This window comes from Ceratotherium simum, chromosome 35 (genome assembly GCF_057802395.1).
Source record: "Ceratotherium simum simum isolate JZ-2026a chromosome 35, ASM5780239v1, whole genome shotgun sequence".
Classification (NCBI taxonomy): domain Eukaryota; kingdom Metazoa; phylum Chordata; class Mammalia; order Perissodactyla; family Rhinocerotidae; genus Ceratotherium; species Ceratotherium simum.
Window position 1 is genome coordinate 26,087,863 of NC_141934.1, and position 25,682 is coordinate 26,113,544.

General features: G+C 62.9%; 1 protein-coding gene across 20 annotated transcripts in view; it reads right to left on the reverse strand.

Annotated features, from left to right (window-relative positions):
* Positions 1-25,682, reverse strand: part of NCOR2 (nuclear receptor corepressor 2) — a 216,405-nt gene that overhangs the window by 41,446 nt on the left and 149,277 nt on the right. For 16 of the 20 annotated variants that reach the window (XM_087423434.1, XM_087423447.1, XM_087423444.1 and 13 more), the window contains 5 exons: positions 25,440-25,502; positions 13,588-13,730; positions 6,353-6,500; positions 2,513-2,563; positions 950-1,568 (listed from right to left, as the gene is read on the reverse strand). In XM_087423434.1, the coding sequence (XP_087279560.1) occupies positions 950-1,568; positions 2,513-2,563; positions 6,353-6,500; positions 13,588-13,730; positions 25,440-25,502 (1,024 nt within the window). The remainder of the gene's footprint in view (positions 1-949; positions 1,569-2,512; positions 2,564-6,352; positions 6,501-13,587; positions 13,731-25,439; positions 25,503-25,682) is intronic. The other 4 variants (XM_087423440.1, XM_087423451.1, XM_087423449.1 and 1 more) reach the window with 1 other exon arrangement.

Here is a 25,682-nt window from a genome sequence, read left to right on the forward strand (position 1 = left end):
CCTCCGACCCCCACTAAATCCCCCACACATGCAGCCACAAGGATTCAGGCCTAAGCCAGCCCCAGCTCTCTCGGGCGGAAGCTCTCGGGGTCTTCTCACTCCCCTGAGAACAAAACGCAGCCTCCCACCCAGCCCACAAGGCCCCACGAGCACTGCCCTGCCCACCCGGCCAGCCTCGCCCGCTCCCACCCTGCCCCTCGCTCGCACCACCACCCAGTGCCTGAATCACGCCAGGCTCGCTCCCACCCCCCGGCCTTTGCCCGTGCTGTTCCGCCATGTTGAGGGTAGAATTGTGTCCTCCAACATACGTCCAAGTCGTCACACACGGATACCTGTGACTGTGACCTCACTGGGAAATAGGCTCTTGGCAGATGTGACAGAGTTAAGATGAGGTCGCTGTGGTGGATCCTAGTCCAATGACTGGGGTCCTCAGTGGAAGAGGGAAATGTGGGCACACACGCACAGGGAACACGCCGTGTGACCACGGAGGTGGAGACGGGAGTGATTCCTCTACAAGCCAAGAGCACCCAGGACAGCTGGCCCCCACCGGCCACCACCAGCGGCTGGAGGAGGCAGGAAGGACCCTCCCCTAGAGCCTCCAGAGGGAGCACGAGCCTGCCCACACCCGGATTTTGGACTTGCGGCCTCCCAGTTTGTGGTCCTTTGTGATGGCAGCCCTGGAAAGCCAACCCACACTGCCCGGCCCCTCTCTCCCCAGAGCTCCCCGTGGCTGCCTCCTTCTCGGCCCAGGCTCAGCTCAGCTGCCACCTCCTGGGGGGTCCTCTGGACCCCCACTGCCCTCTCCCAGCTGGCCCTCCTGTGTCCAGACTCTGCTCAGGTTGGGTCCCTAACCAGACCCGGCCTCGCCGCTGCGATCTCGGTCTGCAGTCGGTGCTCAACAACTGTTTGCAGAATGAGAAGACGAAAGCCACCCAGCCGTCCCACTCACCGGTTCTTGTCGCCGCCCTCGGGCTCGTCCACCTCATCGGCGCTGCAGGTGGCGCTGGAGTCGCTGTCCTGGGGGGCGCCCGAGCCCTTGGCCGCAGCCTTGCCCCCGGGGCCGCCGCCCTCCTTCCTCTCCACCTTGAGCGCCCCCTCGGGTGTGGCCACGGCCGCGGCGCCCCCCGCGGCCCTGTCGGGCGCCTCCTCCACGGCCTCCTCCTTGCACTCGCTCTTCACGCTCCCGACTGGCTCTGCGGGGGGCTCCTCGCCGGCCTCCTCCGTCTTGCCCACGTCCCCCGCCAGCTCCAGGGCTGCGGGGGGCTTCTGCTCCTCGCCCTCCTCCGCCGGGGGCGCCGCGGCCGCCTCTTCGTCCTTCTCTTCCTTGGGGACCACGGCCGGGGGCGCAGCGGGTGACGGGGGTGCCGGCGGCGGCGTGGGCGGGCCGGCGGCCTCGGGGGCAGGGGCGGGCTCGGCGGGGGCCTGGGGGTCCTCAGGTGGCGGGGTGGGCGGCTCGGGGGGCGGCACGGTGGCACCCGGGGGCTTGGGCCCGTTCTGCCCTGAGTCCTTGGCGGCCTCGGCACGCGGCGAGGGGATGCTCTCGGTGTCCGAGCTGTTGTTGACAGCGGCTGTGGGGAGAGCGGAGGGGGTGAAGGTGCTGGGGGCCCCGTAAGAGCTCCGGGTGCAGGGCCACATCGCCCGCCACCAAGCAGCCCCAAGGCGCACATCCCCGGACAGCCCTCCCACCCCGGCGCTTTCTCCCAGGGCTGACCCCGGGGCCCAGCGACCTCACACCGTCCAACCCCCAGACCGCCTGGCGACCGGCACCCCCAAAGCCAGCCTGAGGGCGACCGGGCTGCAGGCCTGGTTCCGGGCTCCAACCCGGCTCAGCGCCCCCGGCGGCCTGGCATGGCAGTGCAGGGCACCTCGGGCCGTGCTCTCCCATCTGTAGAGTGGGGAGTAGCCAGTGGGCACACGGCGCAGGGCCACGCCTGTGGCTACTTGCTGCTGTGTCACCATTATCGTCATTGTAACACGCCAACCACAAACAGGCCCGTGAACTCGGGGGACCTGGCCACACAGACCATACCCCCATCTGCTTCCCACAGCCCAGCAGGTGCACGGTGAGTGCTGACTGAATGACTGAGTGTGCACAGACGCGGGTGAGGGGACCCCCCACTCCAGGCCCAGCTCTTTAGCCTTAAAAAACCACTCCTGCCGCTTCTTTGGGTCTCAATTTCCTCCATTTCTGTACAATGGGGACATGTGAAAACCCCAGCACTTGCTGTTGGGCAAATCACACCAGGTGAGAGTCACGGATGGATACACTAGTGAAAACCAACCAAAGAGCTGAGCCGAGTGTACTGATCTGCAGGAGTGTGTCAGGGAACAGCATGGGGAACAGACACTGCACTGAAAAGGGGGGACCGAGGCGGCAGCATAAATGGTGGTGCCCACAGACAGAGGCATGCTCCCAGAAGTGGGGCCCCTCACAGGACAGGTGACCTCGGGATGCCCCCCACCCCGGCCTGGCCCTACCCCCACCCCCCAGGCCAGCCGGCCACATTCGTACCTGGGCCACTGCACTCCCCTCTGGGCACCTCGCTCCCAGAGGCGTGTAAGGCTGGAAGGAAGTGAGAGAAGGGTTAGAGGCGAGGTGGCTCCGGCAGCGGGTGGGAGGGCGGAGGTTGGTGTGGCCGGGGAGGTGGCTGGCGGGGGGCCAGAGCCCAGCGGGCAGCAGCGAGGACCTGCAGCAGCTCTGCCGGCCACTTGCCCGCCCTGTCCCGACAGCCCTTGTCCTGGGACCGACGTGCCCTCTCCCTCCAGACTGGACACCAGCAGCCCCAGGTCACCTACAGCGCCCTGAACAACAACGGGGTCATGCAGGGGGAGAAGCGAGCGCCGCCCCTCCTGGGGGTCCTTGGGCAAGTCGCTGGCCTTCTCTGGTGCCCGGCTCCCAGGACCCTGGGGCGGGGTGGGGGCTGGCCTCAGAGGTAGGGCTCCTGCCACCATCTCACCCCTCAGACGCAGAGCCGGGCCAGCGGGGCCTGCTGGGGCCCTGGACAAACGCTTCCTCCAGCTCTCACTGCCCCCACGGACCCCAGCCTCTCCCGCGTCTCGCCTCCCATCAAGGCCCAGAGCAGAAATGAGCCCAACGACAGCAACACAGGGCTCGCCGTGTGGGCGCCGGGCTCCTCTTCATACACACGACTCATGCCATCCTCAACCGCCTCTGAGCTCGGGACAATCACCACTCCCGTTTGCAGACAAGGAAACTTAGGCACAGAGAGGCTGGGCATGTGCCCAGGCCACACTGCATGGGGGCAGGGGGAACTGACCCAGCACCCCGTGCCCCTAACCACTGGACTTCCTGCCCCCGCCTGCTGACTCCAGCCATGTCGCTCCTTCCCTTCTGCGTCATCAGACGACAGGACGCAGGGGCCAGCTGAGGGACCCTGGACTCTCAGCTTGTCCATCTACAAAACGGGCAGTTGACGCCGGGCCCGCTCCCTCCCCACGGGGCTCGTCCACAGCAGTTCTCAGGTGAGCAGGCGGGGAAGCACCGCAACGACTCAGCCGGCCGGGCGCATCCCTAAAACGACCCCATCCTGTAGGTGCAGGTGGGGCCCCAGGATCGTACCTCTAACAAGTGGGAATCCTGGTCCCCAAACGGGCCACTGTGTGACCCTGGGTAAGGCTCTGCGCCTCAGTTTCCCCACCTGTGATGGGGAGATGAGAGCACCCACTCCACGGGGCCACTATCACGACCGAGGGGACTAATTCGGGGCTGTGGCTCGTACTGCGACCGCGATCACTGCTGGAGGCACAACTTGGCTGGACGGGTCCCTCCTCCCCCTGAACTGACTCTCTGCAGCCCAGATGCAACGAGGCCTTTGCTGCCTGGTCCTTGGAGGTGTCTGCAGCACTGCTGGGGCTTTCTAGAAGGTTCCACTGCAGCGACCTCAGGCCCTGACCCAGAATCTACCTCACCTCCCCCACTTGGTCACGAGGGACAGGGTTACACAGCCAGTGCTGGCTGGACTGGAGATTCCACGTCCACCAGTTACGTGACACCCTATGTGAGCAATTCTCCGCTCCCTGGGCCTCAGTTTCCTCATCTGTCAGATGGGACTATCACCTAGCACCTTGGTGCAGCACCCTCTCAGTTGCCGTCTGTGATCTGCTCAGAGCTACCAGGTGGTCACAGAAGCCTCAGCTCCAGCCAGACCAGCCCTCTCCCTCCCCACACCCTGATGGGACGTGTGAACCCTACAAGTGATGGTGAGCTCACCACCACACAGTTCTCTCACTGGGCAGCATCTGCCCTGGTTTTAATGCTGAGCCGAAGTCTGGCTTCCCTTAACTTCCCAACAAGCCTGCATCCCGCCCGTATAGAAGGCTGAGGGGACATTCAGAGGGGCCTGGGTGTCTGCTCCCTCAGTCTTCCCTGTTCCCGGCTACAGACTCAGGACCCAGAATGAGAGGCCCAGAGGAATCTGCAGCCCTCCATCGGGCGCTGGCCAGGCCTCTGGACAACCTGGGTAGAGAGACACCGAGCTGGCGAGGAGGCCAGATTCAGGACCCCAGACCCATCCCCAACCTGGACAGCAGCAACCAAACAGCCCGATTCTCCATTTTCCACCAGGAAGTAGGATTTGGGCTGGTGAACACACTGCAGGCTAGTGGGGCCTGAATTTATCTGCAGGCCTGGCTCACAGGACCAGGAGGTGACTCACACCTTCCTTCGCACATTGGCAGAAGCTTGGGCGTTCAAATGCAGGATGAACGCGAGGGAACCTCACACAGGGGGAGGAGGAAAGTTGTTCCCTTCACCAAGAACTAGAGGGCCAGCTGGGGCTGCTCTGGCCAGGAGGATGATGGAAGGGCTAAGGAAGGGTTGGGGTCTTCAGGGGCGTCAGGACCTGGGGGCAGGTGCAGAGCCAGGGAGAAGGGAGGAAGTGGGGCCAAGTATGACTAATAAGGGAACAGGAGCTTGGGGGCTGGCGTCGGGCAGCCTGGGTGTGTCCCGAGTCTACACACACTGGTTACACAGTGGAGTGTTGTTATACGGGGGCCAGGCTCTGAAGCTGCAGTCAAAATCCTCCTTGTGAGGCGTGGGCGGAACCGCCAGCGCCACTCAGATGATTAATCCTCACTCCCTCTTTAGCAGCACTCACGTGGTGGTAGAAATCACCTAAGACAGGTGCAGACGATGCGAATATGGGACACCTGGGGTGTTGAGCCAGGACACTTAACTGCCCCAAGCCTCAGTCCCTCCCACAGAGCACAGAAAACCATGGAATTAATCATTCAAATCGAGACACTTGGGAATAAAAGGAGGCACTATAATTATGTTGCTTTTGAAATATTTATCAACCAATAGATCAGTATTGTTTATATTAGTTGACTTGCAAAATAATACAGGTAGAAACTCTTTTCAAAACCAAAATTTCTTTCTAAAATATGACACCAGATGTGTGGGCAAGACAACAGGTGTCACTAGGCCTGTCCTGGATGTGTATGGTCACCAAGAATGAGGCTGCACTCACAGGGATCAGGATTGAATAGATAAAGGCCAGGCGGGCAAAGAGAAGCTGATTATCATCATTATCGTTGCTGCCATCATCATCACCACCATCATCACCACCATCATCACCACCACCATCATCACCACCATCACCACCATCATCATCACCACCATCATCACCATCACATCACCACCATCACCATCACATCACCACCATCATCATCATCATATCACTACCATCATTATCATCACCATCACCATCATCACCACCACCATCACTACCATCATCACCACCACCATCACTACCATCATCATCACCACCATCATCATCACCACCGTCTCCATCACCATCATCACCATCATCACCAACACCACCATCATCACCACCATCATCATCATCACCATCACCACCATCATCACCACCACCATCACCATCACCACCACCATCATCGCCACCACCACCATCGCCACCAACACATCACCACCATCATCGTCATCACCACCATCACCACCAACACATCACCACCATCATCGTCATCACCACCATCACCACCATCATCACCACCATCACCACCATCATCATCATCACCATCATCGCCACCATCACCATGATCGTCACCATCACCACCATCATCATCATCACCATCATCGCCACCATTATTGCCGCCACCACCACCATCATCATCATCACCATCACTGCCACCATTACCATCATCGTCACCATCACCACCATCATCATCATCATCACCATCATCGCCACCATCACCATGATCGTCACCATCACCATCATTGCCGTCATGCTCTCCCCTTCGGGGCAGTTGAGGCCCCTTCTCAGAAGGACACGGACGTTTCCAGGAGAGGTCAGTTCCCGCCGCCCACACTCACCGTCTGCCTCCTCCGCCGTCTCCTCCTCGTTGCCGCTCACACCCGACACCTCCATCTCCTCATCCTCCACCACGGGCGGGAAGGTGGCCTCTTCGCTGGCAGCGGCCGGGGCTTTCTTCTTCTTCCTCCGTGCGTTCCTCTCCTTCTCCTAGGGCACAGGGACACCGGCGGGTCAGGGCCCGGCCCTGGGCTGTCAGCCCGGGGACTCCCATGCTCAAGGCCTCACCACAGCTGCAAGGACCAGCGCTCCCGCCATGTGGCCCTGAGGGCGCCCCTCCCCCGCACACCACCACCCGCCACACATGCCAGTGGTTATTTTTACCGAGGGCTTTAGTCTCCCCCCGCTCCCAGCTACCCTGGGGCACAGCCTGGCCTATCAGCTGCCCTGACATCCTTCCGGAACAGGTGAGGAAGGCTTGCCTCTGCCTGAGGGCCCTCGTGATTGCTCCAGCCCCTCTGACTGTCCTAGCCAGAGCGGTGACCACACCCCCGGGAGGGCACCTGCCGGGTCGGTCTGCACGTGTGGAGTGAATGAATGAATGAAGCTTTTCCTGGCACGTCTCATCTGCCCCCTGCTGAACCCCGGGGACAGGCTAGCTTGTCACTCCACCCTGCCAGTCTTACAGGGCACCTGTGTGCCAAGCATGGCCCCAGGGCTGAGGACACACAGTGAACGAGGTAGACAGTCCCTGCCCCAGAGGCCTTCCAGTCAGGGAGATGGGCAACCAACACATCCGGTAAAAAGAGACTTTGAGGTGCGGCCACGGCTGCTGGGGGAACAGGTAGGGTGGGGCAACAGTGCAGGGCCAGGGCTACTCTGGAGGGCTGGTGGGGAAAGGCTTCCCTGAGGAGGCAACGTCTGAGCCGCAGTCTGAGCAGCAGAGGGAGCTGGCAGGCACAGCTCTGGACGAGAGTGATCCAGGTGGAGGGGACCGCATGTGCAAAGGCCCTGAGGTGGGACTGGGCTGGGTGTATTCCAGGAACAGAACGAAGGCCCTCAACACGGAGCCTTTCACTTCCCCCGACACCGCATCCCGTCCCCAGAAGTCGGGCTCCTCACACAAGGAGCCAGATGCCCACCCCCCAGCTTGGATACAAACATCGCTCCACCTTGATGGCTCCCATCTGAACCTCACTGGGCCGGGCGCTCCAGGAGGGCATCTCTTTACCCCCCATACTGAGCCCGGCAAAGGCTCAGAAAGTGTTTGTTGATTGACTTACTGAGTGACTGTGAATGGGCAGTGTCTGGGGCTTGAACACACAGTCAGCAGAGTTGGCGTATGTGCGAGGCAGAATGTGCTGGGGGTCTGAGGTGACCGGGTACTCTCAGGGGAAGTGGACTGGCCTTTAAGAGGGGACCCACCTCAATACAGCTGCTGTGACAGGAGGGAACGCAGCCTGAGACCTTCAGGGTCCCCGAAGAAGGAACCAGAAACTACCACGCTCCTGGCTGTGCCAACAGGGCTCAGTGAAGCCCTTTATACTGGGTTAAATAGTGTCCCCCCGGAATTCACGTCCACCCGAACCTCAGAATGTGACCTTATTTGGGAATAAGCTCTTTGCAAATGTAATTAGTTAGGATGAGGTCACACTGGATTAGGGTGGATCCTAATCCAATACGAGCGGTGTCCTTATAAGAGGGAGATTTGGACACAGAGACACACAAGGGAGCAACGCATCCCCCAGCCTGGGAGCGGCAGGGATGCCGCGGCACCGGGAGCAGGAAGAGCGAGGAGGGCCCCTCCCCTGGAGCCCGCGGAGGGAGCGCGGCCCTGCTGACACCCTGATGTCCGACTTCCAGCCTCAGAACTGTGAGAGAAGACGTTTCTGCTGCTGTAACCACCTAGTCTGGGTCCTTTGTCACAGGAAACCGGAAACTTACGCACCTTCCCTCCACCAGTCCCCCGGCCCTGGGACCGAGCCACCCTGCACCCGGCTCTCCGGGCCACTGCCTGTCACCTCCAGGCGCCAGCAGGCCCTGCCCACCACGGCCGGGCTGGGGATGGGCCTCAGGGGGTCCCCCAGCCACAGCCTGGGAGTGGGATCATCTCCCTCCCACCTTCATCTTGAGCCAACGGGGGTCCTTGGAGCGTAGCTGCCTGGACTGCCAGGAGGAAAAGGGAAACGTCCGTCTGCCCGTTAGTCACGGTTTCCGTCACCAGCGCTCAGCCAGAGCCACAGCCCCACCCTGCCCAATGTCCCCGGGGCCGCAGGGGAGCGCCCGGCTCCGCGTCCACTGCCTCCTGGGCTGACCCAGCCTGCTCCCAACCCCCGCTTCTCCCAGAGGCCCCCCCGAGCGCATGGAGGCGCGAGAAAGTAGTGTGGCGCGTGGCTTCTGTGGGTGCGGCCGAGGGCTCCCCTCTTCCCCAATCTGTTTCTGGCAGGCAGGGACCCACTCGCTCGGCTGGGTGACGTGGGGGACTCGGGACGTGCAGGGCCTCGCAGAACAGGGGCTCCTGTGGGCTGGGACTCGGGTCCTCCTGGGGCCATGCGGTCTCTCTGGGAGGTCTGCCAGACCCGAGGCCTAGGCCGTGTCGGCCAAGCGGGGCCAGGACGATGTCAACAACACTGGACCTGAGAGGCTGGGACTCGGCGAGGGTCCGAGGACTCCTTCCACCCACGGCCCGCACCTGGGGGGGGGGGTGCATACAGAACAGGGATGCTGGAGATACTAATGTTAATAATGACCGTGGACGTTTATTAAGCAACTATTGTGTGCCAAGCATTTTCCACGTATTAATCCACCGGATCTGCACAGCTGCCCTGCACATCGGAGCACGCTGCCCCCTGCCTCAAACTCTCCAAGGGCTCCCCAAACCCTTGATATAAAACCCCAAGTCCTCCCCGCTCCTTATAGCCCTGCATGATCCAGACGTGGACCCCACTCGCCTCTCCACCTTGCTGGAACACGCTGCCCTCCTTGAGCAAGCGTGCTTACAACGCCCCAGCCACAGGGCCTTTGCACTGGTAGTTCCCCAGCCTGAACATCCTTCTCCCAGATACTCCCACGACTCACTTCCTCCCCTCCATCAGGGCTTCACTCAGACATCACTTCCTCACAGAGATCTTCCCTGATTACCTGTCAAAACTAGCTAATCTCAGCCCCATCAATTACTTTCTACGCTACCCAGCCTCTTACCACCTTCAGACCACAACCTGAAATTATTTGTGTGTTAATTCATCTCTTGAACTAGAACCAGCTCCTCAAGGGCCGGCATCTTTGTCATCTGTTCTCGGCTGTATTCCCAGTACACAGGGCCTGGCACAGAACAGGCGCTCTGTACCTACTTCTTTAGGTGAATGAACCTGACAAAGACAGTGGCTCAGAGAGGCAGAGACACTTGCCCAAGATCACACAGCTCGTGAGTCGAGGAGCCTGGATCTGAATGCAAGTCAGGTGCAAGCACTTGCCTGCCTGGACCACCTCTCTCTGCAGGTCTGTGCAGCCTCAGACGGAGGAGACGACAGAGGAAAACAAGGCAAGGTGGGGCCTGGGCTGAGATGGACAGAGACGGAGAAACAGGGAAGCTGGGCCCCAGGGCCTGTGTCCACAGATGAGAGTAAAGGGTAACCTTCGGCCACGCGGAGAGGGAGGGAAGGCTCCGAGAAGCCACTGATGCCAAACGTTACATAACTCTGGACGCGCCCCGCCCGCCCGGTCTGCTTCCTGCTGACGTCGCCCGCGGCCACGCTCAGGCCAGGCCTGGGGCAGGGCTGGAGGGGACGGCCGCTGACCCCCTGTCTCCCCCACTGCTTCCTGAGCTCCAGACGGGCCTAGGCAGCAGCGAGAGGGAGCTGCCACTGCTCCAGGAGTCACAAGGACCTGTCTTCCTCCTGGGACGGGAGGGCATGGGGGAGGGGCGGGAGGCAGAGGTCACCGAGTCCAGCGGCATCTTGTGAGAACTGCTTGCACACTCCAGTGACGGGGAACTCACCCACACGCAACCGTCAGGATGGACGGACCAGGCTGAGCTCGACTTCCTGTGACGGGTCCCCGCGTCCGCTCCCTGCACCTTCCCTGCAGCCCTCGACGTAAGTCTGCTCCTCCGAGGCCAGCGGGATGGAGAACCAACCCACCCTCCCACAGCGCCCTTTCTCATCACGCGATCAGCAATGTTCGCCCGTCTGTTGGCCTCAGAACGTGGCGGCTGGCCCCCACCTCTGCTCCCCTGCTCGCCTGGTGGGACCACCCTCTGCCGAGTTTTGTGTGCGCCACATCTAGTAACAGGGACGGGTACACGAAGGGAAGCCAGGGCTCCTAGAGACCCGGGTTCAACCCCCTCTGTGGTCTCAGCAGGCACCTGCTTCCTCCTGGCCTCAGCATCCTCCTCCGAGGAATGGGGGCAACGGCAGCAACCTCAGGGGGCTGGGGAGGGGCCCGAGCTGGGCCTCAGGGTCCCCCTCTGTTCACGCCTCCTCCTCAGGCCGCCAACGATGCTGCCCACCCATCAGAGCGTTCAGGGTCAGGGGACAAGGAGGGTGACCTCCATCAGTCAGCGACATTTCACTCAGACCAGCACCACCCACCCCGAGCCCAGTCTCGGCTGCATTACCCCTGGCTCACGAACCTTCAATGGTTCCCCACTGTCCAGTGAAGAAACGCCCAGCTCCTCAGCCCAGCAAGAAAACCCCGTCCACACGTATACCCGGGGGCACCTGCTGCTGCTTCCTCGGTATACAGCGGGCGCTCAATAAAGGCTTGCTGAATGCACAATGAGGATGACGTCCAACACTTACTGAGCACTGACCAAGGGCCAGGCACTGCCCTTCGCAACACGTCCGCTCCTCACAACCACCCCACGAGCGGGTCCTGGTCTGACCTCCACTCTACAGAGGGAAACTGAGGCACAGGGCAGAAAGGCCATGTACCCGCGGGCACCAGGCAGTGATGCAGAGCTGGGCTGTGAGCCCTCAAGCCCAGAGCCACCCACACCATCCTGCTCAGCCGCCTCTGAATGAACGAGTGAATGAATGAATGAATGAATCAACCAATCAATCACTCGGTCAATCCAGGAGCAGACGTGCTTCAGGCCTAACTGACAACCAGGGAGACGAGACACCCCAGCCACCAGACACCTGGCAGCTGTGAGCTTGCCACTGCCACCACCATCGCGGCTCTCACCTGTGCGGCGCTCGTGACGTGCCAAGCCCCGTTCTCCTCGCTGTACACCCGTCCACCTGTGTCATGCCCACAACAGCCCTCTGAGGTGGGCACTGTTGTTACCCCCTTTTCACAGGTGGGAAAACTGAGGCACAGAGAGGACAAGCCACTTGCCCGGGGCCACACAGCTAGTAAGTGGCAGAGTCTGGATTTGAACCTGAGTCTCTTGGGCCCAGAGTCCCTGCTATGGCTGTTCCAGCACACATCATCTGAAACAAGAGCCCCCACTACTGCCCCCCCACTTTACAGATGAGGACACTGAGGCTCAGGGGGTGAAGCCACTGCCCAAGTCACACAGGTGCCAGGTTGTCAAGCCAGGACTTGACCCCACGTTCACCCTGAGCCCGGGCTGCACCTTCCACTGTGCTGGGGTCTCTGGTCCTCTAACCCACACTGTCAAGTTTTGGGGTGCCCAGGGATGCCAGGGACCGGGCCCCGAGGAAACCTGGAAAGAGTCTGTGGGGCCAGCAGGCTGTGAGGGGAGGAGCAGCCTGTAACCCCAGAGGCCCAGAGCGATGCGGGCCGTGGACTCCAGGCTGTGGACTCCGGGCCGTGGACTCCGGGCCGTGGACTCCGGGCTGTGGAGACCAGCTGGGAGGAGCAGGGGCGGGGGAGTAGGGAGGCAGCGGAAGATATTTTCGTGCCTGGAGCGATGCTCACCCCCCCAGTTAATCCTGCGCTGGTGCACACAGAGGCTGGCTGACACCCCACCCCTCGGGCCTCCGTCCCCCAGGGGCTGGATCCTCGGCTCTGAGGGGCTTCGGCAGGTGTTTATACAGGTGCTCCACGCCCTCAGCCCTCCCTGAGGCCTCCCCCCTGCAGAAACCAGAGTCCTGGAAAATCTAGAAGGAAGCAGAGCCCCTGGTGTCCAAGGGAGCCTGATGCTTGAGGAGCACCAGGTTCAAGTCCATCTCAACAGCAAGGGGCAAAAGTGAAGGCGGCATGGCCTCACTGGATGTGAGGGGGAATGAGGGAGCGGGGAAGTGTCCCCCTCCAGCCTAGGACACTCAGAGGGGCTGGGAAGGGGTGCCCTTAAATTCTGCACAGCGCTCAAGGAGAGTTCCAACAGGATAACCCTGTCTCTGGCCTGCGCGTGCTGTGTGACCTCAGCAGCGTGCTCACCCTCTCTGGACCTCTGCAGGCATTGCCTCCCAGGACAGGCTGCACATACTTTAAACACAGCACAGGCAGCCTGATCCAGGGGGACGGGTACAAGCCGGTCCTGGGGGAAGGAGAGCTGTGTGTCTCCCTGTTGTCCCTTCATACCTACAAGGAAACACGCGGCCCACTGGCTAAGAGCACGGCTCCTCAGGTCACGTATTGTGGGTCCAAACCCCAAGTCAGCTGTTTCTGAGCCTGGCTGAGCCTCAGTTTCCCCAGATTTGGAATGGTGACAATGCCTGGCACGTCACAAGTGTGCCCAAAAGGAGAGAGAGAAAGATAGAAAGACAGAAGGACAGACAGAAAGACGTGGCCGCCCCCAAACAGCCCTCGCGTCCCAGTAACAGCTGCAGGAAGCGCTCTCCATGGGGACCATTTTCACACTCAGCGAGGCGCCGCCCCTTCTGTGCTCCTGGGGACAGGAAGGCCTCGGCCTCCCCTGAGCCCCCGGGAGGCCCGGGCTGGCCGCTTCTCCCCAATCTGTCCTTCCCTCCCCGCCAGCCCTAAGACCATGAGGCCAAATGGGGTGGGGGATGCCCCCTTGGGGTCCATCTGCCTCTGGGTCTTCACTCCAATGCACCGACGGCCGAGAATCCCTGGTGAGTCAGGGCCCGACTCGCCACACTCCCTCCACAGCTGAGCCGGCGCTGCAGCCCTGGAGGGTCTGACCGAGGGGTGCTGGGGTGGAGGCGGGGGCGGGCCTGGCCCACAGCGGGCACACCTCCCCGTCCCGGCACCCAGGAGGGACGTTTACGGCACAGATCAACCCTGGAGCTGTCCCATGGGCACCGCTTAGCAGGAGCCAGGGGCTGAGTCCTGGGCGAGACACCCCTCCCGCCCAGGGCTCCCAGGGCAGCCCCACGTGGGGGGTCTGGCGGGCCGCCCGGCCGTGCGGAGGGCGTGGGGGACTCACCATCTTCAGCTTGTGCTGCTGCAGGATCTCATCCAGGTTCTGCCTCTTCTTGTAGTTGAAGTAGAAGTTCTTACACTGCGACACGGTCTTGGAGCCCACCATGCGGGCGATGGCCGACCAGTTCCGGCCGTGTTCCAGGAGACCTGCGGAGGGAGGGCGGCAGGTGAGGGCGGCACCCACGGCCCGGAGGGCAGACGGAGCCCGGGCAGGAAGCAGCCCTGACACAGACCGGAGGCTCACCGCTCAGGTCCCAGGCTCCGGAAGGGACACGGTGTGGATACACCAGAGAGGGGCGGGGCCGGCCTCCCAGGGCTCCAGGGCCCGGGAGGGGCAGGTGGGAGCTCGCGCGGGTGCACCCCCTCAAGGCCACTGTCAGGGTTCTGGGGGCCGAGGGCTGAGGTCCAGGTCGCAGACCCGCCAGGCCCCCCCGCCCCCCCGGCTGTCGTGACCCTGCACTGACACTCCTCGCAGCTGCAGACGCGGCCTCGGGAGACAGCGCTGTTTTCCGGCCGCACCAGCCAGGGAGGAAAGGAACGTGCGAGCAGGCGCGGGAGGGTGGGGTCGGGCGGCCGTGAGCTGGGCCGGGAGCCTCCGCACCAGGTCAACTGGGGCACCTGTGACCCAATGCCCCCTGTGGACACCTGGGTGTCCCTGGACTTCAGGGACCCCAGGCTGGTTCAGGGGCTGGGAGTAGACTTGCCCCCAGACCACAGCACCCCCACCTCCGTGAGCTTCCTACAGCCTCGCAGACTCCTGATGTGGGGAGAAACCCCCAGGAACGGGCAGACCCGGCCCCACACCCACCCAGGTCGGAGAACGTTCCCTCCACGCCCACAGACTCAGGCCACAGCCGCGCCCGCCTGCTACTTTCCATGCTGTAAACACCAGGCTCAGCAGAACGCGGTGCCCCTGCATCCACAGGCCGCGCCTGGGAGCCGGCCTGGTCTCGGCCCACCGGCCCGGGGAGCTCCCGGCGCACACGGGCACACATGGGTGCACATGGGCACTCGACACACCAGCCACCGTCCCCCGGGCAGGTAGGGCCGGCCTCCTCCCCAAGGCTGCGGGAGAGGTGGGAGGTGGGGGCCGCAGGGCAGGGCTGGGCCCCCCGAGGGCGGCAGGCACGAGGCCTGAGTCACACCGCCGGGAACACGGCGGCCTCGGAGCCAAAGTGCTACACTTGTGAGGACTAACGAAAGATTGCCCATAACGAAGTTTGAGGCCATTTTCCTTGAATAAAATCAAACTGCGAGCAGGGCTGCTGAAATCTCGCAGGGGTGCAGGAGGCTGAGGGGCCGACAGCCCATGTGTTGGCATTTTCTGTCTTTCATTCGTCCGTCCGTCCATCCATCCATCCATCCATCCAAACATGTGCCGGGCTTGCTACACACAAAGCTCTCACACAAATAACAGCAAAGCATCAACAGGCCACCACGTCACGTGGCCAGGCACCTCGGAGTTTGCAACGCCCGTCAAAGACTCGGTCCCAGCTCATCCTTGCCCTCCAGGCCGTGAGCGTTTTCCCGTGCCCAGGATGGGGACAACTGAGGCTCAGGGGGTCACAGCAACTCAAGCTGATGGGCCGGGCCACGGGCCGGAGGCGCTGGGCGTGGGGACCCAGGTTTCTGCTCTCCCGCCTCTGGGCCCGGTGGGCAGGGTGGTGGTGGACCACCAGGCCACCTGCTCCCCTGCATAGGCCACGGGGCCACGTGGCTCCCGGCAGCTCCTCAAGGACAGGCGCGAGCAGGGGGAGGGCCGGGGCATGGGATCAAGTGTAACCCGCCCCCTGACCTTTCCCGTCGCCAGCGCCAGCAGCAGCTGCCACTTCCACAGAACCTGGCGGAGGACGGAGGACGACGGGGACGCGCGTTTATTTATATTTCCCCAGCTGGGGCCAAGAGAGCCCAGCAAACACGTCGATCCAGAACGCCGGGCGGGAGAGGGCGGGTCTCCCATCTGGGCCTGCTGGGGGGTGGGAGGGGGCCTCGAGGGCCCCGGGGCAGCCGGACCCGGGGAGGCTGACGGTTCCAAACCCAGCACACAAATAAGGAGGTGGTTCAGAGTCTGGCTGGGGGCCTGGGGTCCTAATTAACAGCCCTCCTGGCAGCAGCCGAAGCTGACGGGGAGCTGGGGCGGGGGGGGTCACCCAGCCCCTCCCGGAAGCGAGCAGCTCGTGAAGGAGCACTGGACCCAGCTGTCCAGAAGCCCTGCCCGGAACGTGCTGCATGGTCTCGGCCGTCCCCTCTGCTCTCTGGGCCTCAGTTTCCCTAACTGCCATGTGAAGGGTGGGGGCCCTACTAGTGCTGGCCAGGGCCCCTGGGGTGGGGGCGGGCTGGCACGAGCTCCCTTCTGGCTCCTGTTCTGGGACCCAAGACCGAGGGTGCAGGGCACGGGAAGAAGCACCTTAGACCCCACTGTGCCTTGGAGACCACCTGAACCAGACCCGGCTGAGAGCCCCCCCACGCCCGTCCACCTGGAGAGAGCACATCTGGGCAAGCGCCAGCCGAGACCCCCAAGCGAACTGGGACACCCAAGGCCTGCTCCCAGCACAGACCCAGGTCCTGCTCTCCTTCCCAGAGAGCCCCAGCCTGACAGCCAGAAAAGCCGGGGAAGGGGGCGCCAGGGAAAAAGGGGGGATCCCATGGTGCAGAACTCCCCCCGCCTGGAGTCCCCCGCCTGGGGCTGCCTGACAGCCACGGCCAGTCCCTGTCGCCAGCTCCCAAAGCCCCCCAGTCCCCTCCCAGAGCCAGTCACTCACATCCTCTCATCTGCGTCTCCCCCTCGGCCAAGTTTTCCGGAAACATACGGCTGGGAGGATGCTCCAGGGAGCGGGCTGGGAGCAGCGGGCTGGGAGGCGGGAGGCTGGGCGGCCGCGGTGCGGCTCCGCGAGGCTTCTGGCTGGCGTCTGCTCCGGCTCAGCTCTGCCTCACATCCTTCTCGTCCAACGGCAGCGAGGGAGGGAGGAGGGAGGAGGGAGGAGGGAGGAGGGAGGAGGAAGGAGGGAGGAGGAGGGAGGGACCGCGGGCGGCCGGCAGAGGCTGGCTCCGAGAAGGGCGGAGAAGCAGCTCCCCCCGCCCGCGGTGGCCCAGGGCTCCTCGGGCTGCCACTCCTGACACCGTCCCCCCCGCAGCTGCGGGCACGCGAGGTGCCCTTCGCGGATGGGGGTGGGCGGGCGGCGGGAAGTTGTCAGTCGTGCGCTCAGTGCCCCATGCCAGGCATCACCAGGGGGCACAGTGTCTGTGGCTCCTCCAGGCACCAAGGCGCCCAGCACAGACGCTCAGCCCCCCGGCCCCCCAACGCCCCCGCCGCTCTGCAAAACCTGAAGACCCCAGCCCGACGGAGCAGCGGTGCCCGGCAGCCTTGCTGCGCGCCTGGCTCGGCTCGGTCTCCCTGCCGCCTGACCCAGCGAGACGCGTCAGGGCTGAATGTGACCTCCAGACGAGGCTCGCGGGAGCAGGCAGGCGGGGGAGCGTGGCAGAAGCCCAGGTTCAGAAGGGGCGGGCCAACTTGGCACCGGCTTCCCCTCCCTCTCTCCCCATCCGTGGCAGTGGCGGCGTCAGCAGCCGTAAGAACAGACGAGGGTTCAGAAAAACAGAGCCGGTCCGCCGGCAGACGGGGCAAACAGCCTCTTCCGCTGTCCTGCCCCTGTGCCAGTTCGACCCGCGGTCTGCCGCCCGCCCGGCCCGACGCCAGGCCCTATGTGGGGGCCTCTGGAGGGCTGGGACCGTGCCCTCCCGCCCTCCCAGCACCGGCGGGGCTGCGGGCGCGCAAGGCTGGCTAAGCGTTCCAGGGGGAAGCTTAGGACTTGGGGAGCCTCTGCTGAGCGCAAACGGGACCTCAGTCATTGGCGGGGGGGTCTGGGTCCCCCCAGGGCTCTCTGCTGCCTGAGGGTCTCAGCCCGCCGCCGCCTCCTTCCTCACCTGACAGTAGGCCAGCCTGGCCCCACACAAACACCTGCCACAGATGCCCAGGCCGCTCCCGGGGGTTGAAAGTTAACTGAGCTGAACTTTGGAGCTTGATCCAGGTCATGACCGATTTCTCCAACTCTGGGGTCAGTGATCTGCTTGGCCCTCGAGCCTCAGCCTTTCCATCCTGCCCACGGGAAGCCAAGGAACAACAGGCCACAGGTCTCCGAGGTGCCCCTGCTCCCCAGCCTGGGTCCCCAGCCCTCGTCCTGGGGCGTGACACCAGGGGAGGGTAAGAGATCCAGAACTTTCCACCTGAGTCCCACAGTGCGTTCTCCGCAAGGGAGGCCCCAGGGAGCTTTCAGGGATGCCAATCCCATCGTCTCCCTCCTCTGCTTCAGATCTTCCGATGACGACCCAAAGCTCTTGGGATAAAATCCAAAGGCCTCGGCGTGGCGCAGGAGGCCTGCAGAGCCAGCCCCGCCCGTGTCCGGTCTGCTTCCTCCCTCCTGCCTCGATCACCAGCTCCAGCCACTGGGGCCTTTTATGCCCGGCCCTCAGACACGCCCCAGGACACTTGCACTAGCTGTCCCCTCTGCCCACATGGCTTTTTTCCAGATCTGCCTCTGTCCTCCTCCTCAGCTCTTGACTACCCCCTCAGAGAAGGCTTCCCTGACCACGCTCTCCAAAGCTGTCCTCCAGCCGCCCTGCCGTCACGTGGTTTTGTTATCTCCAAATCAGCTCCTTGGCTCCACTGCTCACGGACCATGCGTCTCTGCGCCCACAACCGCTAGGTGGGCAGGAGGCACTTGGCAAAGGAGCACGGCTCCAGACACCGAGCGTCTGGGTCTGGGGCCACCGGGCATCTCTACCACGTCTCTGGGGCTCCCAGGATGGAGCTCCCGAGACAGGAGGGACCAGGGCTCACCCCTGCGGGTTGCCAGACCCTCCCCAGAGGGAATGCCCACCTCTCGCCCACGGGGCACGCCCACACGCACTCTGCCCAGACGGCGGACTCTGCCAGCCAGCCCTGTGGTCTGGATTCCCCGACTCCACTTCTAATTTCTAAGGAAGGAGTTTCGTTCTGAAGAGTCAGGAGGCAGGAACTAGGAAGTGAAATTGACGAGACAGGAAGTTGAGCCGGGAGGTCTGAGTCAGAGATTCGGAGCGCAGAACGAGGCGAGGGTGCAGGGCGGCGTGGGCATGGTGGCCTGGGGGGCTCCCAGCTGGCAGCCTGGGGGGCTCGGTCTGGCTGCTGGCAGCTCTGGCCGCCCACGGGGAGCCTCCCTGCACCCCAATGTTCTCCCAGGGGTGAGACAGGGATCGCCCCAGAGAGCCTCTGTCCCTGTCATGTCCCTGCCCTGGATTCCTCTCAGGGTCCCCCCAAGACAGGCAGCCCTCCAGCACCGCAGGCACCACCTCGCCGTCCACCTGCGTCCCGGCAATGTCACAGCTGCTCTCTCTGCAAACCGGCATCCCCTTCCAGGAGAGGCACTCGTCCCCCAACCCCGCACAGCCCTGAAGCTTTCTGTTCCCTCCACGAGGGGCGCATCCACACCCCTCCTGCCCACCACCATCTTCCAAGAGAAACTCCTTTGCAAAACAAAGTTTTCTGCCCAAAACTATCAAAGGAGAGGAAAATACGTCCAGCGGACTTAATCCTGAGTCATGCCACTTCCTTATTTTGGAAACCCTAAGTCCTGGGTGGGTTTGACTCGGACTCAGCCACTCAGTTGGCAACCGTGCCGGGCGCCTACCGCGTGCCAGAACTTCCGAAACCCCTGCCGGTCCCGACACCCCACGGGGATGCCAACACGACGACCTCACACCTGAACTCGTCGGACCCACCCTGTTCTCTCTGCCTGTGCTTTGCACAACCAGCCTCGATGCCCCCATCAGCCTCGGCTTTAGCAAGTGTGTCTGCAGACCAGACACGACCTCTTCTCTCGACACGTGATCAAACGTGTCACCTGTGGATGGCCGAACGTCGCCTTGCCGTCCACTTAGGGAAAACGCCGTGGGACGGGGCCAACACCAGGTGCGCTCCGTGAGAGCAGAGCCCGGCAGACACCCCGGGGCTGAGCCATTCCACGTTATCTGCTATGCAGACCCCAGCTCAGCCCTCAGCCCTCGGGCTCAGTCTTGTCGTCTGAAATTGTGCGTGTGCGTGCGTGTGTGTGTTGGTGAATGTGGACAATTCACCTCCAGGGGCCCTTGGGAGGATTAAGTAAAATAATTCCTGCAAAGTACTCGAGCCAGCGCGCTCACCACGCGATCACAGGCTCCATCCTGTGTCCGGCCCTGAGGAAGGACCGACTTGAACCCCGATGTGTGGATTCTCCTCCAAGAGTGAGGGGGGCTGGGAGGGCCTGACTCTTCTTCAGCAGCGCTGGCAAGGAACAGGACAGGGGTCTGGAGCCTGCCCGTGTGTCTGGCTGTCCCCCGACTTCATGCAGAAACCCTGACTCTCTGCCCCTCCTGACCCATCACAGCGGCTGCTCCCCACACGCCACAAGCATCCAGGTTGGGAGGCGATGTGTTCAAGACGTGCCTCCTCTGTAGCGGTCCCTCTCCAGCCCAAGGCTAGCCCAGGGCACCCACTGTCCCTTCTAACGACCTTTAGTGCCACCTCGCCCCTATTCATCAACCCCCCCTTAAGGACCTGCTCTGGGTGGTGGCCTGTCTCCCGCTGGACCCTCACTGACGCCCACTTGGTTGGTGCCTCAGCCGCCAACCCTAGACACTAACCAGTGGGCAACACTACCTGTCATGAGCCTCGGTGGGTGTGTGCACAGCTGTCCAGGCTGAGCACAGTCTGTTCCTCTTCTGTGGTCCCTGCAGGGAAGGCAGCATGAGGCTGTGACGATGGACACGTGGATGGGCAGGTCCCGCTTTTCCGAGCTCCGTGGCTGGGGGCTCACACCACACCTCCCCTCCCCGGACCTTCAACTCTTCATCCATAAAAACCAATTAAACCAGCCCGAGTGCACAACGCACTCTGAAAGTGCAAAGCAATTAGTGGTTTCTCCTTCGCTCTCCATGGAAGGGGCGAGTCCTGCAGGCAGAGCTGGCCGGAGTGACGGGGGAGAGGTCTGGGGTCTGCCTAGGCTCCATCCAGCCTGAGGGGGTCTGCCTGGGGCCGCCAGGGCCTGGCCCCTGCAGCACGCGGCCCCTGGCCACTCACCTTGCCCTCTCTCCTCACCAGGCAGGCCACTTGAGGCCAGGGAGGGGCTGGCACACGGAGCTGGGCCAGTGCCTATTCCTGGTCTGGAATGGTGTGACCGGGGCTCCCCCGCCCCTCCACCACTGGAGCCCTGCCCACCAGAGTGGGGGAGAGCAGGAGCCGCCAGCAGAGCGCTGGGCCTCCCGCACAGCTGGGTCAAGACTCCGAGCCAGGCCAGGCTGACCTTTCCCAGGGGAACTCGAGCCTCACATCCCAGCCCAGCGCCCGGCCTGCCCCTCCTGCCCAGCGTGGCGCGGGGCCCAAGGGCGGGCAGCCAGCTCCTGGGGCTGCCTGACTCCTGAGGAGGCTGCTCCCTGCACACGCTCGGTCCCCACTCGGTGTAGCCCAGGGCGGGCAGCCGACTCCACGCACACAAGAAGGGAGGGCGCCCACCTGCCCACTGGATCCCTGCAGCTATACCGTCCCTGTCCCGTCCCTCCCCATGCAACGTCCCTCCCCACACTCCTACAATGACAGCCAAACTTCACCCCACAGCTGCTAAGGCCAGGGTCCTAGGGGCTTCTCCACGCCTTGCCTCTCTCCCCCTCACTCTCCGGGTTTTAACAGCTTCCACTTGACCACAGTGACCCTTGCCACAGGGACTTGGCACCTACTGTTCCCTCTGCTGGGATGCACATCCCTCCCTCATTTTCTGATTAATAGCAGCCAGGCCTGGGAACTGACTCCTTCAGTCCTCACAGCAGCCCCATTCCCACTCTGTAACTAGAGGGCCTGGGTTCAAGTCCCAGCTCCACCAGTGAACAGCTGCGTGACCCTGGGCAGCTTCCTTAACGTCTCCGGGCCTCCGTGTCCTCATCTGGATAAAGGACCTAATAACAGCACCTGCCTCCTAAGGTTGGCGGGGACGAGGTGACTGAACACACGTCAAGCCCTTAGCAGTCTCTGGCACCAGGAGTACTGAGACGTACTCGACACTGTTACTTGGTCTTCCCTACTACTTCATGCTTTGGGGTCAGCCCAAGGGCCCTTTCCTCGGGCCACCCTCTCTGGCCAGGTGGAAGCCCCAGCGCCGTGGAACCTCCTCCACGGGTCATCTGACACCTGCTCAGCAGGTCGCTCACCTCCACCCACTTCCGAGAGGTGCAGACGAGGGGCCAGGACCCCGAGAGGGGCAGGCACCGGCTCGGGGTCACACCCGCAGGGGCAGAACGGGGACTCGAACCAGGAAGAGAGCTCCAGAGACTGTGAGGAACCGAGGGCCTGCCACTTCTGAGCGCCTACTGTATACCGAGGACTGTACACACACGTCGAGGCCCCTGGGAGATGGCACTCAGCTGCCCTTTAGAGAACAAGGGACAATGAGGCCGAGACAGGGCCAGGCCAGGCCAGGGCCACACGGCCAAGGAGCTGGCTAGTTACAAACAGCGACAGGGAACTCAGCAGGCCGAAGACACCCGCGCCCTAAGCTCTTCCCTTTTTGCCTCCAAAACCCCAAAAGGGGGCTGTACGGGGGTGAAGAGGGTCCTCCCAAAATTTGTGTTCCCCTGCAACCTGTGAATGCGACCTCGTTTAGAAACAGTCTTGACAGATGTGATTGAGTTAGGGTGAGGTCACACTGGATCAGGGTGGATCCTTCTAGAAGAGGGAAATTTGGACAGAGACACACGGAGGGAAGATGGCCATGTGGAGACAGAGGCAGAGGTGGAGAGATGTGTCTACGAGCCAAGGAACGCCAAGGATGGCCGGCCACCCCAGAGGCTGGAGGAGGCAGGCAGGATCCGCCCCCGGAGCTCAGAGGGAGCGCGGCCCGGCTGCTCCCTGATTTCAGACTTCCGGCCTCCAGAGCCGCGAGAGAAGACGTTTCTGTGGTTCCTCAGCCGTCAGAGTTTGTACCTTGTGACGGCAGCCCCAGGACACTAACACAGTGGGGGTCCTCTCACTCCCACTGGACAGATGAGGAAACTGAGGCAGCTCATCCTTCAAGGCCAGGCTGCCGGAAGTCTTCCAGGATCTTCCGGGCAGGCTCTCTAGTTCCACGCCCCAGGGACACCTGGCTGCTCGTCGCCCTGGGATGGCTCATCCACGCTCTGCCCAGGGCGAGGCACGGGGTTGATTTAACCGCTGGGTAGAAGGACGGGAGGATGGCCCCCGTCTCAGGCACAGCTGGTTCTCGGGTCTTTTCCTGGGTTTCTGAGAGCTGGGCAGGGGGTATCGCAGCATTGCCAGCCCCCCACCCGCCCGCTGCCAGGAACACACGGCCATCAGCAGCCACGCCGAGCGGTAGCTGTCCCGACTGCTGTAACTCACGTCGGATGAGCACGCGGGCGCTCAGCGCATTATTACAAATGTCACTGAGCAGGGCCTCGGCGCACGTCTCCGTGGGCAGCACCCAGGATGAGCTCACTGCCGCTGCCGAGGACCCAACCTTGAGACCGTGGGGCACAGCCCCGTCTCGGCGATGAGTCACCCGGCCGACCTCCCGGATCTGCCCTTCCAGAGGGATGGCAGCGCCAACTCCCGGCTCCCAGGCAATGGGGAGGAGCAGGGGCCCGGGCTGCCCTGACGACAGAGACACGTGGAGGGCAGGGAGAGGCCGTGGGGGCGCAGGCCAGCGGTCCCGGAAACGCACCCCCGAGGGCAGGCACCCCCAAAACATCACGGCCAGCGGCCGAGACCTGGGTCCCGTGTGTGGTTAAAACACCCATGCAATTCTACACAAACGTCCACAGCTCTGCTCATATCAGCCACAGGAAACAACACACATGCCCCTCAACCAACACGTGGACGCACAGACCGCGGTACGCCTACACCGCAGAATACGAGGCAGCCGTAGCAAGGACGGGAGCGCGACACCTGCTGCGGTGTGGACGCGCCCGAAACCACGAGGCAAAGTGAGAAGCCAGACGAAAACGGGCTCGCACCACAGGGCCCCACACGCGTGCAAGTCCAGAACCGGCAGACCCACGGAGACAGAAAGCAGATCGGGGGGCCAGAGGCTGGCAGGGCCTTCGGGATTGGGGAGCGACTGTTGATGGGTACGGGGTTTCCGTGTGGGGTGATGAGAATGTTCTGGAACTGGATAGGGGGGTGGCTGCACAACACTGTGAATGTACCAAATGCCACTGAATTGTTCACTTTTAAATGGTTAAAATGTTAAGTTTTATGTTATGTGGATTTTACCAACATTAAATAAAAGGGGGAAAAAATTGCACAGTTTCAATAAAGCCTCTTTTGCACCCCACAGCAAAACCCACACTAGCAATCAAGAACTATATGTGAAAGACAGAAGAAAACGACAACATGGCCCCTCAGGGGGCTGACAGCACCCCGTCCCTGCCAGCCAGAGACAACGCCCACGGGCCCCTCATGTGCACTCCTTTAATCTGTGGAACACAGGACCCCAGCCTACAGGAGGAAGTGGGCGGCACCTCATCTTCTGAATGAGGCTGAGGGTCCTGCAGGCCCCTCCTCCAGGCCCCCCTCACCCGGGGGCTGGGAGCTTGGAGAAGGAGGTCGGGGCCTCAGAGGCGTGGGGCCACGGGTCCCCGGGCAGGGGGTAGGGGGTTGCTCAGGTCTGAGGTGGCTCCTGGTCACTTTCTGGCCCCTCAGCACCCCTTCTCTGGTTGCGGGGGCAGGCGGCCTTCGGTCCAGGGTCTCGGCCTCCAGGCCGGACTGTCCTCACACACGCCCGCCCCCGTGCGCCCAGGGCCCTCACTAGAAAGGCCTTGTTCCCTCATGAGTCACGACCCGGAGCTACGGGCACAAAGAAGCCGCACTTCAGCGGGGCCTCAGCGGGGCCCGGGGCCGAGAGCCAGGAGGCCCGGGCTCGCTCCAGCCCCACGCCCCCGCTCCAGGAACCGGGCAGTGCTCGACCCCCGCTGCTCGCTCCCACCTTGGGAAAACGGGGACAGAAACGAGACCCACCTCTCAGGGCTGGGGTCAAGATAAAGGAGAGTGAGCAGGTGACACAGGTCGGGTGCCGCCCCAGCCTCAGCGCCGTCCCCACTGCGCTGGTCCGACGGCCCTCAGGGGCGTGGCGAGGGAGGGGCGGGCAGAGGGTCTCCCAGAGACGGGGGGAGTCCACACCGACGCTGACCGTGCCGGGCCACCCTCAGACCCTCAACACTCCTTATCTCTGGTTCCTCACAGCCAACCTGGATGCCCCTCCATGGCACAGATGGGGAAACCAAGGCAAAGAGACGGGCCACGGAGCCTGGACGTGAAGGACCCAGCTCTTCTGGCTCCAGTGAACACACTGGTGGCTTCTGAGAGAGGATGTGGGGTCAGCACACAGCCGCCAGCCACCCCCAGCCCTGCCTCCAGGGAGACGGCGCAGCAAGGGCGACAGTCTGACCCTGCGACCCCACCGCGGTGGCAACCAGCAGGCTCTGCCCCTCCCTCCATTCACCCACGGGTGCTGCCGCCACTCTATCTACAAGACCACAAGGTGCCGACCCCGGAGGTCACGAACCGTCCACCGACCGACCGAGGGCACAGTGTGGGCTGAGTGAGTCTGAGCTGTCCCCGGCGTCACCCTGGGGACACTGGAGCCTGAAGATGCAGCCACATAGACCCGATTTCTGGAGAGCAAAACCAAGGCTCCGAGGAGACCAATCCGAGAACAGCCCAGAAACAAGGCCTGCCCCACCAGATGGCATCACAGCCCCCAGTTCAGGGGCAAACGTGTCAGCATCGTCCCCACCACGCGAGTCTCAGACCCGGACGCAAACCGAGGGCGATCAGAGCCGCTGGAGAGCCCTCACCTTTCTTGGCTGTTTCCATCTCTTCCTCGGTCCAGCGAGAACTCTCGTTCATCTCCATCGAGGCTGGAAAGGGAGACAGCTGCGTTGGCGGCGGCCTGGAGCCAGGTGTCTGCTCTGCCCCCGCCACCCGGGGCACCGCTGAGCTGTCCTCGCACCAGGTCCAGCCCCACGGGTCCACGGGGTGGGGGTGGGGGAGGGTGCAATCACTCCTTTTTACAGGAAGGAGAGGGAAACTGAGGCAGC